General features: G+C 43.0%; 1 protein-coding gene across 1 annotated transcript in view; it reads right to left on the reverse strand.

Annotated features, from left to right (window-relative positions):
• fes (FES proto-oncogene, tyrosine kinase) overlaps window positions 1-18,516 on the reverse strand; it is a gene marked incomplete at both ends in the record, with an annotated part of 43,373 nt that overhangs the window by 21,670 nt on the left and 3,187 nt on the right. Inside the window, 5 exons of the mRNA XM_080843488.1 lie at window positions 4,835-5,027; window positions 7,882-8,007; window positions 9,753-9,872; window positions 14,866-15,003; window positions 17,790-17,973. Of these exons, the coding sequence (XP_080699614.1) occupies window positions 4,835-5,027; window positions 7,882-8,007; window positions 9,753-9,872; window positions 14,866-15,003; window positions 17,790-17,973 (761 nt within the window). The remainder of the gene's footprint in view (window positions 1-4,834; window positions 5,028-7,881; window positions 8,008-9,752; window positions 9,873-14,865; window positions 15,004-17,789; window positions 17,974-18,516) is intronic.

Consider the following 18,516-nt stretch of genomic DNA (forward strand, 5'->3'; position numbering starts at 1 on the left):
TTTTACTCCTCCCACAGAAAATGAGGAACTAAACTTGCCTCTTGACTTGTTCATCTAGTTAAAAGAAGAACTTCTTCTCATGAACAAAACGGTCCTCTGTCGATCACACGTGAAATGGTTTCCACAGGAATACCACTGATGGTGGAGCAAAGTGAGAAAGCCCGCTCTAGGGTTCTTCCACGGTAATGCAGTGCTGTAAGTAATCTGCTTGATATGAATGAACAAACCTCCTTCTACAGTCAGATGAGGACCTGCAGAGGGCCTGAATAAGGACTTTAAAACAAGCTCTTTGGCTGAATCAAACGTGCTAAGTAAAACACATGGCACAGGCCATGTCTGTGGTTCACCACCAAGCGCCATGATTGCTAAGAATGTTCTTCCTGTTATTGGAGTACTTTTAGGGCCTGATTTACTAACATTGCGACCGCAGCTTAATCTGCGGTCGCACATTAACGCACCGTGTTTTTGCGCATTTTCCGTGGTATTTATCAAACCAGATCCGCGCTAGGCACTCTGTGCTTACTCCGCCCTTTAGGGCCTGATTTACTAACATTGCGACCGCAGCTTAATCTGCACCTTTGCCAGGCGCACATTAACGCACGGTGTTTTTCTGCATTTTCCGTGGTATTTATCAAACCAGATCCGCGCTGGGCAATCATTATTTAGCGCACCGTTAAAAGATGGGAGAAATCGCCTGCAAGTTACTGCCACCATGGAGATTCGAGGAAGAAAAAACTAAGGTTTAGCGAAGAGGAGATAGATATATTGGTTCACGTTCGCTCAATCACTGAACCTGATTCAATGGGCATGCGGTTAAATTGTTGTTCTGCCCGCCATCACCTACAGCGAGATGTTTAAAAGAACACGATTATAAAGAATATGCTATTGGTGGCATTAATGCATAAACTGTCTATTATAACAATATAGATGTGTACATGAAGAGATTAATAATTTCTACAAGGGACATGGGTTCACTACAATATATCCCCACTGAAACAAATACATTTACCAAGTAGCCAGGCCTCTCCAAAATCACTGTTGCTCAATAATGGATAGATGCCACTATTCCGGAACATAAAACTGTCATGGACAGATCCAGGGTATTTGGCTACCACGTTAGTAATGGTCATGTTGGCATCACATATGACCTGGACATTCATTGAATATGTGTGCTTTCTGTTTCGGTAAATGTGTTCGTGGATTGAAGGTGGGACTGTTTGCATGTGGGTGCAATCAATGGCTCCAATAATGTTCGGAAAGTTTAATTTCAGCTATCGTAGTGGGGAATTAAGCAATAAGCCCCAAGAGGCCGTTGTTTGCGCTGATTTTAGAACAGGTAAGGGGAGTGGTTTTAGGCACGACGCGAAGTGCCTAAAACCCCCTTACCTGTTCTCAAATCAGCGCAAACCACAGACTCGCGGGGCTTATTGCTTTTCTAAAACTGTTACTACAAATATTAGATTTGGTTTCATAAATAAAAACAATTCAATTTAAGAAACAATATTTGAATGATAAACCGTTATTCTTCCGCCACTAAAAAATATAGTTCCTAAATAAATCGTTTCCACGCAACCCTTGAAGCAACGCAACAGCCAGATGGAAGACTGTGTATGAAATGCGCTATATGAATACGCTGAGCAGTAATATGGAATGTTATCATAGAATGTTATGAGGTCAAATTGTAAGGTAATGCTGGATTTTACAACGGCTTTTAGCCAATCACAATCAAGGATTTGAACAATCAGTTTTAGAAATGTATATTGACCAGTGCGCCGTAGCAATGCGTCGAGTACCTGGGTGAATATTTGGGTGAAGGCTGAGATATACCAACTGCAGATGCTATAACTGTTTGGAATTATCCGGAGGCCAATATTTGCAAATGTTGCCAGGAGTTTAACAACTGATGGAATGGAATGTGATCGCCGGGTGGAGGGTTCGATGTCGTCTCTGATCTGGTCCAGTAATTGAAGTATTGCGTGGCTGGTTAACCTGTACCGCCTAATGATTTGTGATTCGCTTAACTGAAAAAGTGTTATACGAGTTGAAAAAATTCTTTCTGTGCACTGTCTCTGTCTTCTTTCTTCGCCTTGCTCTTATAACTGCTGCCATATCAACGTTTTCAGACTCAATGGAAATACGCTTCCTGGTTAAGACGTGCTTTTATGAGGCGGAGAATTAGTCCGCAAATTAGAGACGTGCACTCGCCAGGCAGTTTTAGTAAATACCATGCAATACATCATTAGGCGCACTTAACTTCTCTCCTCCCATATATTTGCTCTTCACGCCCAGGTTTCTTATACCCTCCCATCTTGTTGCGCTTCACACCCACAAAGCGTAAAAATGCGCCTCTACTGAAATGCGCCTCCTTTGTAAATACCGTTTTATGTTTACGACCGCTATTTTACGCCTGAAATGGGCGCAATCCTGTTAGTAAATCCGGCCCTTAGTTCTTCTTCCAACAGGAGGAGACGCAGGACAGCCAGCACTAGGACAGGGTGTGGGTATAAGTCTAATTACCAATCAAGTTCAAAAGCGCTAAAAGCTTAGAGTGTCGTTCCGGAAAAACTCTGTTGGTACATTTATTAACAAGAACTTATAATATCAACAACAGCAACAACCACAGGCAGCACTTCAGATCCTCTGAGTCATATACAGAGCTTATCCAATCAATGTTGAGCTCAATATGTAAGGTGATGGGCCATTAAATACTGTCAAAAAGTGTGGATCTAGATGATTAGAACTTCCGAGTCTTTTGACCCTTTTCTGTAAACAACCACTTCCCAGAACTTAGCCTAATTATCCAACCATTCTCAACAACTTTAAGGCATTGACTAATTAAGCTATCGGTATTATGGAACGCAGAATGACAGTGCAGAATGGAGGTTGTACAGCATAATCATTAATTAGCCAACAATTTCCTCTGAGTTGCGCATGTATTGCATAAACTGAATGTCATCATTATTAAACCTCATAGTTTCACACACACACACCTTCCCTTATACTGATTATAAAGTGCCTTCATGGAGACTGTGAGGTGAAATTGAAAGTGGATGCAGACTGAGCTTGAGGGCAGAACTGACATCCTATAGACGTTTCTCTTCTTGACCCAGAAAGGATTTAGACCACTTCAGTAGCTGTGTAGAACTTCATTTTTGCAAGTACCTAGTGTCTGCACCTCCTCAGTCTGCAGGTGTCTAGTGTCTGCACCTCCACAGTCTGCAGGTGTCTAGTGTCTGCACCTCCACAGTCTGCAGGTGTCTAGTGTCTGCACCTCCACAGTCTGCACCTCCACAGTCTGCACCTCCACAGTCTGCAGGTGTCTAGTGTCTGCACCTCCACAGTCTGCAGGTGTCTAGTGTCTGCACCTCCACAGTCTGCAGGTGTCTAGTGTCTGCACCTCCACAGTCTGCACCTCCACAGTCTGCAGGTGTCTAGTGTCTGCACCTCCACAGTCTGCACCTCCACAGTCTGCAGGTGTCTAGTGTCTGCACCTCCACAGTCTGCAGGTGTCTAGTGTCTGCACCTCCACAGTCTGCACCTCCACAGTCTGCAGGTGTCTAGTATCTGCACCTCCACAGTCTGCACCTCCAGAGTCGGCAGGTGTCTAGTGTCTGCACCTCCACAGTCTGCAGGTGACTAGTGTCTGCACCTCCACAGTCTGCAGGTGTCTAGTGTCTGCACCTCCACAGTCTGCACCTCCACAGTCTGCAGGTGACTAGTGTCTGCACCTCCACAGTCTGCAGGTGTCTAGTGTCTGCACCTCCACAGTCTGCACCTCCACAGTCTGCACCTCCACAGTCTGCAGGTGTCTAGTGTCTGCACCTCCTCAGTCTGCAGGTGTCTAGTGTCTGCACATCCAAAGTCTGCAGGTGTCTAGTGTCTGCACCTCCACAGTCTGCAGGTGTCTAGTATATGCACCTCCACAGTCTGCACATCCACAGTCTGCAGGTGTCTAGTGTCTGCACCTCCTCAGTCTGCAGGTGTCTAGTATATGCACCTCCACAGTCTGCACATCCACAGTCTGCAGGTGTCTAGTGTCTGCACCTCCACAGTCTGCAGGTGTCTAGTGTCTGCACCTCCTCAGTCTGCAGGTGTCTAGTATATGCACCTCCACAGTCTGCACATCCACAGTCTGCAGGTGTCTAGTATCTGCACCTCCACAGTCTGCACCTCCACAGTCTGCAGGTGTCTAGTGTCTGCACCTCCACAGTCTGCAGGTGTCTAGTGTCTGCACCTCCACAGTCTGCAGGTGTCTAGTGTCTGCACCTCCACAGTCTGCACCTCCACAGTCTGCAGGTGTCTAGTATCTGCACCTCCACAGTCTGCACCTCCACAGTCTGCAGGTGTCTAGTGTCTGCACCTCCACAGTCTGCAGGTGTCTAGTGTCTGCACCTCCACAGTCTGCAGGTGTCTAGTATATGCACATCCACAGTCTGCAGGTGTCTAGTGTCTGCACCTCCACAGTCTGCAGGTGTCTAGTGTCTGCACCTCCACAGTCTGCAGGTGTCTAGTATATGCACCTCCACAGTCTGCACCTCCACAGTCTGCAGGTGTCTAGTATATGCACCTCCACAGTCTGCAGGTGTCTAGTGTCTGCACCTCCACAGTCTGCACCTCCAGAGTCGGCAGGTGTCTAGTGTCTGCACCTCCACAGTCTGCACCTCCAGAGTCGGCAGGTGTCTAGTGTCTGCACCTACAGAGTCTGCAAGTATCTAGTATCTAGTGTAGGTACTTGTCTGTGTGTGTGTGTGTGTGTGTGTGTGTGTGTGTGTGTGTGTGTGTGTATGTGTGTCTCTGTGTGTGTGCATGTGTGTGTGTGCAGTGGGTCGCTCACACTGGAGGTGGAGGAGGTGATGGAGCGACGGTCATCGCCCAGGTCGAAGTGCGGCGGCTCCTGGGAGCCCAACTTCTGCAGCTTCTCGGAGAGTAGAAGCCTCTGAGCCTCTAGCCGCGCCCGCGTCACCATGGAGACCATCACCTGCTGTCGGCCGTCCTCCAGAGCATTACGCTTACTGAACTGATAAATCCTGTAGGCACACACACACACACACACACACACACACACACACACACACACACACACACACACACACACACGTATGTGTACAAGCATGCATGCAGAAACAAACATTTAATTTAAAGACATCTTCAGACATACACACGCAGAATACAGCACTTATAGATCCTGTGGAAACCCACCATGCACAAAAACAACGATCCTCCAACTCCCCAAAACCCCTTCCACATGTACACCAACACCAAACATCACCCCACAACAACCCCACACAAGTTCACCAAAGTTCCCATAACTCTTCCACAAGATCATCGTTTGTTTTTCCATTAAATATTGAACTTCACAGACCAAGTTGCCTCTGATGTGCTGCAGGCAGCATTAACGAGCTCTAACAGGGGAGCGGGGCTAATCAGAACACCTCATCAGCCTCTGAGGACGCCTATGATGTTCTGACATGTTGTGCACGATTAATACGCAATTTGTGTCAACATGCTACTTGTTTGACACTGATCAAAGCGGACTTAAGGGCTTATACAGCTCCCAAACCAAGGAAACACACACACAAACTCACACACAGTCACACACTACCACACAGACACACACACACACACACTTTAAAGATGGAACCCACTAAAATCAGAGTAATACTCGTCTGACATCCACCAGAGAGGCTTCTTATTAATTATACAGCGTATTAACTCCCTATAAATCAGCTGTAACTACTAATGGCTTCGGACAGCCACATAAACCAAGACAAATGAGCACAGGCCACTCTACATCACTTCTCATTCTGACTACATACACCCCCACCACCGTCAACCTAATCAGTCCTGCAGCAGGACACGAAAAATAGGGAAACGGTTTGTGCCAGAGAAAGAGAGTGCGAAAGAAAGATAGAGATGGACAGAGATTAGATACTCTTTGGGCATGCGGGAGAGCTCTCTAGAGGAATGCCTTAATAGACAGAGAGAGAGAGAGAGGGGGGGGGGGGAGAGAAAGAGAGAGAGAGAGAGAGCAAAAGAAGAACTTTTAGATGTGAGAACTAGTGAGATTCATACGCGGTCACACATTAAAACTTGGGAGACCAAGGCCTGTTAGACTATTTTAGGGAGCCGGACATGCCTGGATGTTTATGCAAAACATTGATGCAAAAGTGGCATATATGATTATATTCCAGATTCTAGAATCTAGAAGACCTCAGCGATAATAACATGAGAGTAGTAGGAATGCAGTTCATTTTATTTAAATCAAATGTGAACATACCCTTACAAAAACCTACTTTCAGAGGTGTTTCCGACTAAGACTTTTGAACTCTGAACCATCTAAACATAGGTGTTAGCTATACATAGGTGATTTTAGCAATCAGAACGTCTGTGTGGTTTCACTACTAAATATTAGTAACTTCAGAGTAACCTTTACTTCTCCAAAACCATTGTCCCAACACAATGAATATTGATGAGTTAGGTGTAAACACACCTGGGACACCTGGGTCAAAGTCAATGGCCATTACGTCATGGCCTGGGAATGTCTTTGTGGCCCTGTACCCCCCACATGTTTTCTTGCCACGTCATGACCCAATAGCAATCACTGAATTACCGTGTCATTATCATATGAATAGCCCTCATTTGCTAATGGACAGGTCATTAGGAGCTGAAACCTCACTCACTAAGGGCCTCATTTACTAACATTGCGACTGCAGCGCAATCAGCCCCTTTGCCAAACCACATATAGCGCACAGTATTTTGCATCGTATTTATCAAACAAGAACCTTGATGCGCCATCAACGCCTCAATTCTGATGTTCGTATTTTTTAATTTCTCGCAGGCACGTCGTTTTCATTTAGCAGCTGATATGTAATGCTGAAACACCTCTTGTTTCGTTACTTATACTTATTATACGGATCTTCAGAATGTTCCAAAAAGTACCGTTGATTTGTATTGGCCATCCCTAAGTCATACCCTACATTAATTCCTGCTAACATACCGCTGCGAAAAGATAATGACCGCTGTCATTGGCAACGGGTTTTGTGCTTCTAATTCACCTCTTTCATATCATTCCGCAAGAAGTCCAGTCATTTTAACGTAACAGACTCATGGTAATTTGAAGTCAGCAAGTAAAGGGTTGCTATGCAACGCCTGAAACTTCAAAGTTCTATTTGCTTGAAGAACTATTTATTTCTAAACGGGACTCATGAAACGGCAACTAAATCATTAAAAAGTATTGTCCGTCGGTCATTCTCCAAAAATAATTCCCTTCAGGATGAAACAACACCCTCCGCTGCGCGTCGGGGTGTTGTTCGCCCCGTCGGGAATTATTTTTGGAGAATGACCGACGGACAATACATTATCCCTTACATAATTAGGCGCACTTTATGCATCTCCTCCCATCTCTTTGCGACGAAAACCCACTTTCCCTTATACCCTCCCAGCAGCGGTAATCTGCAATTTTACTCAAGTGCGCTGCCTTTGTAAATATGGTTTAATGTCTTTACCCGCTATTTTACGCCTGAAATGGGCGCAATCCTGTTAGTAAATGAGGCCCTAAGAGTGTTATTTCTATATCGCTTGCAGAGCTTTGGAGGCCTATTGACAACAAGACCAAATATTCCTCCAGAGTTATATGGACTGTTAAAACACATTTTGTAATAGATCCACTCAACGGCCATCTTTCTATCAAGCTCTCAACTTCAAATGCTTGTCTACCTCACAGATAAAAAGAGAGAGAAAATGAGTGAGAGAAAGAGAGAGAGAGAGAGATAACCTTATTCAATGATGCAGATGTTAGGAGGGCCGACAAAAAGGATGTTAAGACAGAGATATAGTCTTCATGCAAGCAAACACCCATAGTGTAGGTGGCTTGGGGCTCACCTGTGCCCACTGGGTGCCAGGCCATCCTCCTCCGACTGCAGGTCCAGCTCCAGCTGGGTCACAGTAGCCTGCTGGTTCCCCAGCGTAGCCGTCAGACTCAGCAGCTCGTCCTCCACCGTAGTCAGCCTGCACAGCGAGAAGAAGGAGGACGACAACAAGCTGGTGATTACAGTAACAGCCTCCAGCACGGATGACATCTGGCCAAGACCAGATCCGTTTAAGAATGTAAATCTGTGCCGAAACCTAGCGTATAAGACTGGTAGGTATGGAGCTCTCTGTACAAATACACTTGGTGATTAAAAAAATCAAGGAAGCGCCGTGATACTGTGATGGTTCATTTTGCAGTACCTTCATGCGCTCCCTAGGAACTAAATAACGAGGTTATGTATGCAATCTATATAATCCTTGGTTAAATGATTACTAACACAGACTGCACATGTAATGTGGGATTGTAGGTATTCCTAAAGGCCTATAGGAAAATAAGCCAAATATTTTCTATTCCCAGGCTGTCCCAGTATTCATTCTGCCTGCATTACATCCACCTGAAGCCGACATCAACAATGGACCGATATGCAGAATTTTGCAGGAGAAAGGAAGTCGATAATTAGAAGGTCTGATGATGCATTATGATTGCATTATTAAAGTGAAACATTGCTCTATGATGATTGCCTCATTACTAAGGACAGCTGGGAACATTACTTTGGGGTCAATCAGCGATTTCTGAAATCGATCACAATGAAATTGAGAATTTTATGCTTCAGTTATTAGGGATAATGAGAGAGTAGCATCTCAGTTTCAGGCAATATTAGTGGGGAGATGAACACTGTGCTCATTCAAATGCAGTTCAATGAATGATGGTACCATGTCCTCCCAGTCCAATTCTCTCTCTTTTTGTCTAGCTTTGCATACCTAACAATGCACAAATGTGAGCATGGCCATAACGAATCAGGCAGTGGAAGAATAATGGAATCCTTCAGCTAGAGAGATTGCGCTCCTGGACTGAATTACTGATGACACAACGTTCCTACTGTCGCTGACAGTAATCACACACTGTCATTGACCTCGTTGAGCTACTAAATGGAAATATGAATAAGGAAGTTGGATTGTGTACTGTGTGTCCTGACAATGGGAAGAGCTCTTGAAGTGAACTTTAGTCCAGGAGCAAATAAAAGGAAAGGCACCTACTACTGGAGCAGTCGTTAAAGAAAACGACACAGTCACCACTATCATTCGTCATCATTCGGGTCCATAAGTGTATGTGTTTGTCATGCCCCGGGTCCATATTTGGTGTCCATAGGTGTATGTGTTTGTCTTGCCTGGTGGATCTGAGTCACCATTGAGCAAGCAGAGGGAGCCTCATACGGCTGTCGAACTCCGGGGGACAAGCGCTCTGTGCATTGGCCTCAGCTGCTTTCATCCTATCACTGGGCCAAACTGGCAAAGGACCTCAACTCTATCTCTCGCAACTGCGACGTACACAACTTCTAGGGCGCATGCAAAATCGCCCATTCTGCTCTGCCTGTTAAAAGCAGCACTGCTGCAGTAGAGTGATCTTTATCTTTCTTAAAAATGCTGCTGAATTTTGAGCGATTGAAATCAAACCTGCCATTAGAAAAAGATGGCCTGAGAAACGTATCTACATCCATCAGCACTCTATTTTCAAGGCTCTGGTCATGTTACCAGTATGGTGACACAAATAGAATCCCACAAAACCAGTGTGGCCAGGGGTGAATGAGAACAGAGATGTAGAATGACGGTGGGAGGATTGAAGGGAAACTGAAAGTACTGTAAATAGAGACATACTGTATATGTTTGAGCATCTTTGCAGACACAATCTACTGAACATAGACACATCCACTATATTGTCTTACCGGTGCTGGAGACCCTCTACAGTGAGGTCATTGAGCACCAGCTCCTCAGCCTGAAGTTTCTCTGCTTCCTCCAGAACACTGCAGTCAAACTCCAGCCACACTGGGACCTCTGCTACTGACCTAGGAACACAAACACACATTCACACATGAACGTGAGTGCACACACACACACACGCACGCATGTACCCACACACCACACACGCGCGCACACACACACACACACACACACACACACACACATACACTCACACACATGCACACTCAGAAGCATGCGTGTGTGTGCACACTCAAACACGCACGCACACAAAATCTACACTCAGCTACAAAGGTTAAAAAAACAAAAACTATCCATTTTTATTTACAGCACATATCCCATAATGTGCCGCTAATTAAAAAGTCCTAATCATGACGTCCCTAATGTACCGTGCTGTTTCAGTGTCCTTTAACCACCTGCCAACAGGGTGCTATGAAATGTGTCCTAGAATTAGTTCTGCATGGACTGAGTCAGTTAGCTTTAGAAAACCACAGTTAGATTTCAAATGTTCCCACAGCCTCCACAGGCTCATTTCCTTAATATTCATTAGCTCCTGTCCATGTGCCAGTGTGTTTCTATGTGTGTGTGTGTGTGTTTGTGTGTGTGTGTGTATGCTGACAGAAAATAAAGCTTCCAGCAAAGCTTGTTTGTATTTGGGAAGTGCCCCTGATGCAGAACTACCGCATTTGATTAATGAAACGATAACAACCGCAGTTGGCTCTTTGATAGGAAGAGTAAGGGGCAGAAAGGGTAATAGAATGTTGGTGCAATTAAAACCCCATCAGTGGAAGGCAGAAGACACTAAGCTCATTTGGTGTTAGAATATTCTTTCATCGAAAGCCACTGACCATTCTTTCAAGTCAAACATACATATGCCTTATACTGGCCGTTGCTACCACTACTCTTTGCCTCAGTGTTGCAACAATATGACAATGCTGTATGACCTTGTGAGGGGGAATAGTGTTTGCAACTGAACCATTGTTTGCAAAACAGCCATATCTTGAAAAAAAAAAAAAAAAAAAAACTGTAAGCCTAGGAATTAAAATATTTATGAAATGAAATATTTATTTTACATGATGGAAAAAAATAAAAACATTGTGAACATGCTGTTCTTAACTGTAGGCTACTGTGCAGTCAGCTATCATTCTCGTCTACCCTATCAGCTGGAAGGTTGGGACTGATCTTGACAGATCTAAGACTGATAGTCAATCTTGGCGCCAGCAGCACTCAACTCTGTCTGTGTCCACACAGGGCCTTGTATATGTGCCTGTTGCCCTTCAAAAACCTTCATGCATTTTCAGTGAGCACAGAGTCCTATCAGCGCACGAAAGGGAGAACTACAGCTTTCTCTTCTCCAGATGCTAGTATCAGTCTGTGTGTTATTACCAGGGACGGACTGGCCATCGGGGATACCGGGAGAATCCCCGGTGGGCTGATGGGGTTGGAACGGTCCAAAATACCGGCCCACATCGGTCTCTGACCGGCCCCTTCCCTAGTCATCGTCAGCAGCGACATTAGTCCATACTACATAGAAGACATTTAATTGACTCTAATAATCATTGCGATAAAATCACTGACTGAATTTTATACTACACTCGCGATCTGTATTCACACTCATGGTGCATATTTTTCGAAAGTGTTCTGAAGTGCCTCTTTACTCATCTAATGTTTTCCGTCAGTCTAACTTTGTTTTAGGCGTTAATAAATGTTAATCATATATTGGTGTATGTGTATTTTTATTATGTTGTTTTTATTTTCTTGTCTCCTTGATTTTCTGGCCACTTATATGGACTTATTTACATTTAATATGTATGTTTTGCTTTTTTGCTCTTCCTGTATGAATTCATTGTTATAAAAAATAAAAAACATTTGATCACAAAAAAATAAATGTTAATCACTCTAGCCTACTCAACACTTTCACATCACTCGCTCGCAGACACCTTTAACACCCCTACAGGCACACACACCCAGCATGCGACTTTACTGATACCACTGATGTTCAAACCCCATCGTAGGTTCTGTACTGTTCATTTCTACAATATAGTTCATACCAGGGGCGGCTTGTCCATAAGGTCAACGCAATGCCTACGGGAAAAGGAGTTTTATTTTCTGTCAGATTCTACCACTAGACCGACTGATCTATCTCTGAATGTCATTGTCGAATCAGCCAACTGTCACTCGGGCAACTGTCAGGCAAACGTGGCTAGCAGGCTGTGAAGTGGCTAACGCGGTCTGTATTCCTATATAGGCTACCACTGTCACTTTTCATAGGCTTTACAGTGTGAATGTTCGCTCCTTGCACTTACAGTCTGAGTTATTTTGTATTTGATGACTTATTTAGCTTTTGTAAGCCAATACTTTCAAGATCAGTCAATAAATATTGTTGGTTTTGACTTATATGTTGCCACCTTCTGTATGTTGTTAATGGACAAAGCATGTGTCCTGTTAAGCTATGTTAAATCATACAACTTTTGAGACATGTGGATAATGAAAAAGTGGGATATTTTAATGTTGAGCCACATCATGTTTGCTTATGAAGGCTGGATGCAACTTTCTTTCATAGCTTTCCACCTGTAACTAGCTACTCTAGCTATGTAGGTAGAGGGGAAATATTTCTGTTGTGTGCTACCATCTAGTGGACAAAAGGGTATTGCTGTATGAGTTAATCAGCTTACAACAAATTGATACACTTCGGAGTGTTACAATAGACAGTATCATTTTATTCCATGTGTCGATCCAGTCAAAGTGGTGGATCCAAATGTTATTAAAAAATACATACACTACCGTTCAAAAGTTTGGAGTCACTTAGAAATGTCCTTATTTTTCAAAGAGAAGCACAGTTTTTTTCAAAGAAGATGACATTAAATGAATCGGAAATACACTCTATACATTGTTAATGTGGTAAATGACTATTCTAGGTGGAAATATCTGGTTTTTAATGAAATATCTACATAGGTGTATAGAGGCCCATTTCCAGCAACTATCACTCTGGTGTTCTAATGGTACATTGTGTTTGCTAATCGCCTTAGGGTTCAAATACACATACGTGTCTTTTTTCAGGCACAAACGCTTCAGTAACGCCTTGGCAAAGTGCGGAGGGCAAAACAGACTTTTCAAAACTAATAATAATCATCCCGCGATGAAAGCGCATTGATGAAAACCGTTCATTCAAAATTCTGACGTTGAAAATGGAACCATTTTTCGTGTTTAAATGTTAATTTGACTGTAGAATTGTTTTGTAAAAGCAATACTCGTGGAAGTGGGGCAGGTAATGGATAATCCCACTCCCACTCGTGCTAAATTGCTTAATCATACCACATCTTCCAGCATCAAAACAGGAAATAAGTGATAAAGTAGTTAAGCCCGCCTGTTGCTTGATCTGATTGGCTGCCTGGGCCGATTGTGACATTGATGAGCGGTGCGCTTCCCTACCTTTCGCTGGAAAGTTGAGAATAGTTCAACTTTTAAGCGCACCTAAAAAACGCTACAAAGACGCAACGCGTGGTGGAGAAGGGGCGCACGCGCAAAGCGCGCCGTACCATAGGAATCAATGCATTTGCTCGCGTCCCGTTTTTAAACGCATATGTGTATTTGAACCCTTAGAAGACTCATGGATGACTAGAAAACCCTTGAAAACCCTTGTGCACTTATGTTAGCACAGCTGAAAACTGTTTTGCGGGTGAGAGAAGCTATGAAACTGGCCTTCATTTGAGCTAGTTGAGTATCTGGAGCATCACATTTGTGGGTTTGGTTATACTCTCAAAATGGCTCAAAAAAGATAACTTTCATGTGAAACTCACCAGTCTATTCTTGTTCTTAGAAATGAAGGCTATTCCATGTGAGAAATTGCGAAGAAACTGAACTGAACTGAAAGAAAAAGCTATATCTGAGACTGGCCAATAAAAAGAAAAGATTGATATGGGCAAAAGAACACAGACATTGGACAGAGGAAGATTGGAAAAAAAGTGTTCTGGACGAATGTAAAGTTTGAGGTGTTTGGATCATACAGAAGAACAGTTATTAGATGCAGAACAGGTGAAAAGATGCTGGATGAGTGCCTGACGCTGTCTGTCAAGCATTGTGGAGGTAATGTGATGGTCTGGGGCTGCTTTGGTGCTGGTAAAGTGGGAGATTTGTACAAGGTTAAAAGGATTTTAAATAGGGAAGGCCATCACTCCATTTTGCAACTCCATGCCATATCCTGTGGACAGCGCTTGATTGGAGCCAATTTCCCCTTACAACAGAACAATGACGCAAAGCGCACCTCCAAATTATGCAAGAACTATATAGGGAAGAAGCAGGCAGCTTGTATGCTGTCTGTAATGGAGTGGCCAACGCAGTCACCAGATCTCAACCCCATTGAGCTGTTGTGGGAGCAGCTTGGCCGCATGGTACGCAAGAAGTGCCCATCAAGCCAATCCAACTTGTGGGAGGTGCTTCAGGAAGCTTGGGGTGAAATTTCTACAGATTACGTCAACAAATAAACAGCTAGAATGCCAAAGGTCTCTAATGTTGTAATTGCTGCAAATGGAGCCTTTTTTGACAAAAGCAAAGTTTGAAGAACAAAATTAATATTTCAAATAAAAATCATCATTTCCAACCTTGTCAATGTCTTGACTATATTTTCTATTCATTTTGCAACTCATTTGATACATACAAGTGTGAGTTTTCTCGGAAAACATGAAATTGTCTGGGTGACCCCAAACTTTTGAACGGTAGTGTATGTGATGTAATTTCTTTGTAATCATCCAAAATAATGTTAAGTGTAGGGGTATTTTTCCAAACAGGCAACTGACTGGACGATACGTGCAATGCATTCAGTGGGCAACGCGCAGAGTATTAAGTGGGCTGGTCTGAACTCCCGGGCCACTTTTTCCCCTCAGTCCGCCCCTGGTTATTACCCGTGTGCTCGCTGCAATGTTGTTTTAGCATGTTTTTGGGAGGTGTGCTGGGTGTGCCTTCATGCATTTTCAGTGAGCTCAGAGTTCTATCAGGGCAGGAAAGGGAGAGCTACAGCTTTCTCTTCGTGTGATGTATTTTATTACGATGATGTTTTTTGCATGTTCAGTCTTACAGTACCTGTTCTGCTGGATGAAACTGTCGTACTCCCTCTGGGGGTGGATGGCGTTCAGGGCGTTGGTCATCTCCGTGTGAACTGACACCACTTCCTCATGAAGCAGAGTGGTCAGGTCAAAGTATTCCTGCAGAATCTCCTTACTGGGCCATACAAAGACAAATTGGAAAAGTTAAATAAATGTCATACTTCTGTTGCATTAATTTTGTTTATATAGCTTTACACTATATATTTTATCTGTAGTCAAATGTTAAAATGCCATCTGTCAAATCTACTGAGACTTTGGTTCTCCCACATTAAAGGTATTTTTGATTCCACTACATTACACTGGGCACTAAGGGAAGAAAACTTGGGCTGATAAGAGTCCATTCACAGGTCAGGTAGAGATAGCTTCCGCATTCAACAGTCTAATTCCCAGAATAGGCTGATAACTAAAACAGAGATTAGGTAACAATGTTTGGGGTTGTTAGGCGGAACTACTGACTTAGTCAAATAAATCAGAGCAACTTCCTCTACTTAGACACAGATCCAGCACTGTGTTTCTCTGTTTCCTCTGTTTTTCTCTCTATCTAGGCTCTGGACAGGTTTTAGCTTCAAATAAAACCACCATAAGGGATTTAAATCCCAGAAAAAAAGGTAAGCGCTGACTATATGCACGATCCTCAACCCTTGGGTGTTAAGGAGAGTTATTATGTTATGTGTCTTTAAGGTACTGACTGAAATATCTCCCATTTCATCTCAGCTATTTCTGTAGAATTTAAGCGTGGAATTAGAGAAACAAATGGGGGCTGGCAGCAAGCCAGGCTACTCTACAGAGCCACACAACAAATCACACACACACGCACACGCACACACACACACACACACACACACACACACACAAACACACACACAAACAGCAGGTCTCCATGAGTCTGAGTGCAGACTGTCTGTGTTGACCATCTCTGTTCCCTTATCACTTGGTTTTAGCCATTGGATTTAGGGGAGGGAAAGGGGAATTAGAGATGGAAATAACACACAGTACATACCGGTACCCTGGCTCTCACAGAAACACATAGCGCACACTTATTCACAAATAAAAGCTAACATTTCATGTACACAAAGGCATAAAGCAGCTAACATTCATATACACAAAACAAGCTACAAGGTCATACTAACTTTCAAACACACGAACGTGCCATGCACATAAACACACACACACACACGCAAACTCATTCATGCCTCCACACACACATGCATGCACACACACACACACACACACACACACACACACACACACACACACACACTCACTCATCCCCCCACTCACACACGTACATACACACCTCCAACTCCGTCCCTCCCTACACACACACACACACGGACACACGTATACGGGCCATTCTACCGAATTCGTGTAATATGCAGTCCCTCAACAATAAAAACTATTTACAAAACAATTAGGTATTTAGGCATAGATATTTAATTAGAAAATGTTATGGTCTATATAAACCCAATGCATTACATGAGATAGTGATAAGCTAAATATATACAAAATCATCATTTATAGGGTACTTTCTATTGGGAAGTAGCTGTCCCCAACCCTGACATCTAAATTTCAATGCCTTTAAATAACACTTTTCAATTTTTTTAGATTTTTTTCAATGATTTAATTTCAAAGATCTTTATGATTGGGTTGAAACAGAACTTGGAATATTTAGATTTATTGTGGGTTTCATTTTTAAATCAATTTTCTATACTCAAAAAATCATGTCCCTAGTTTTCATGTCACTACCGAAACACAAGAGTTTTAGTCCATTGGCTGAGCCTGTGTTTTAGCCACGACTCTGCATTTTTGACCATGCAGTGACACTGCATCTCTGACCCTCATGGTTGAATGGTAAGTAGCTAAATCCCATAGTTTTTATATAAATGTGTTCCAAAGTCTGAAAATCGACGTGTAACCTTAAGAATTGTCACTACCGAAACGCATGTTTTCTTCAATTAAGTAAACCTTTTGGGGTTTCATGGAAAATCTTATGTTTGTATGTGTGTTCACCTCTTCAAAGATGTGTTTGCATGCCGTGTGCTTGTTAGAATTCTTTATTTATGCTTAAAGTTAGCTAGAATTGTCACTACCGAAACAGTCACTACCGAAACATATGGTAGTGACCTGATGATTTCAGTAGTGACAAAATGAAATGGTAAGTAGTTCAATCACATAATTTTTAAATAAATGTGTTGTGTGGACTAAAGGGCGGCCCAGAGCACCTTTTGGAAGATTTTGGGAGAGAAATGAACATCCATCCAACAGTGCAGTCACTACCGAAACACTGGATGTCACTACCGAAACAGTGCAGCACTACCGAAACACAGGATGTTTTGTAAAAAATTAAGTATATTGAGTAATCAACTAAAATGTTATGATACTGATTGGATTAATGTATGTTCAATTTCATCAATTAACAACTCTGGAATCAATATTATCAGTATTTTGCATTTTACAAAGAAATATTGCACTTAGATTTTGATGAATTGTATAAATTGAACTTGAAAATTTGATAAAAAATTCATTTTTATGGATTTCATTGTGAAAACCTTCAAGAAATATTTGTAAAAATACTCCTCAGAGAAGGGAAGGAAACACAATCTGAACAGGTCAATAATAATACTTTTTTACTATAGTAAATGTGATGTTTCGGTAGTGACAATTTTTGGAAGAGGAAAAACATTCCAACACATTCTGAAAATACAATATAAAAATTGACTGTTCTTTTACTAGATAAGTGTACTTTAGATATGGTACAATATACATACGGACAAAGTTTTGGGAATAAAACATAAAAAAAATCAAAATATTTCCGACCTGACTTTGCACCAATTCGGTAGAATGGCCCATACACGTACACACACACACAAACCACACACCATACACACCCCCCTGACTTACAGCACGAGCACCATCTCCTCCTGCAGTCTCTGCAGGGCCCCGAGGAGGCCTGGCTGGCTCAGCTTGTAGTGCTGCTGGTGGTGGACCTGTGCAGCCTTGACGGCCAACACGTACTCGTTATGCAACTCGTGCAGCTTCAGCGTGGCCTTCACATAGCGCTCCCTCGCCCGGTCACGCTCACGATCTCAACACAGAGAGACGTGATGGAGAAGGAGAGAGACCAGGAAGAGAATGCGGAAGAGGGAGAAGGAGAAAGGAAGATGGGGAAAGAAGAGGGAGAGGGAGAAAGGAAGATCGGAAAGCAGAGGGAGAGGGAGAAAGGAAGATCGGAAAGAAGAGGGAGAGGGAGAAAGGAAGATCGGAAAGGAAAAGAAAAGGAGAGATAGGGTAGACAGAAAAATACGGACAGAAAGACAAATGACGAGAGGAAGATATGCACCGTGGGAACAAAAAAAAGAGGGAACAAAAAAAACAAAACAATAAGAACAATAGGAAAAATCATAACAAGTCAAAAACCTGCTGATGAAAGTAGTCAGTATTTGCTTTAACGCTGAAATATCAACACTGAACTAATTTACACTCAGAAACATTTACGGAGAGGCCCTCTAAATGAACAACACTCACTGTTTGAATGGCTCAACACCTGTGGCATCACCAGAGAGAACACACTGGAGACGTAAGGTTATTCAGTAAATCCATTTCAATGCTCTTAGTGTTTGATGCTTAT

The sequence above is a fragment of the Sprattus sprattus genome, assembly GCF_963457725.1.
Source record: "Sprattus sprattus genome assembly, chromosome: 8".
In the NCBI taxonomy this organism is placed as follows: domain Eukaryota; kingdom Metazoa; phylum Chordata; class Actinopteri; order Clupeiformes; family Clupeidae; genus Sprattus; species Sprattus sprattus.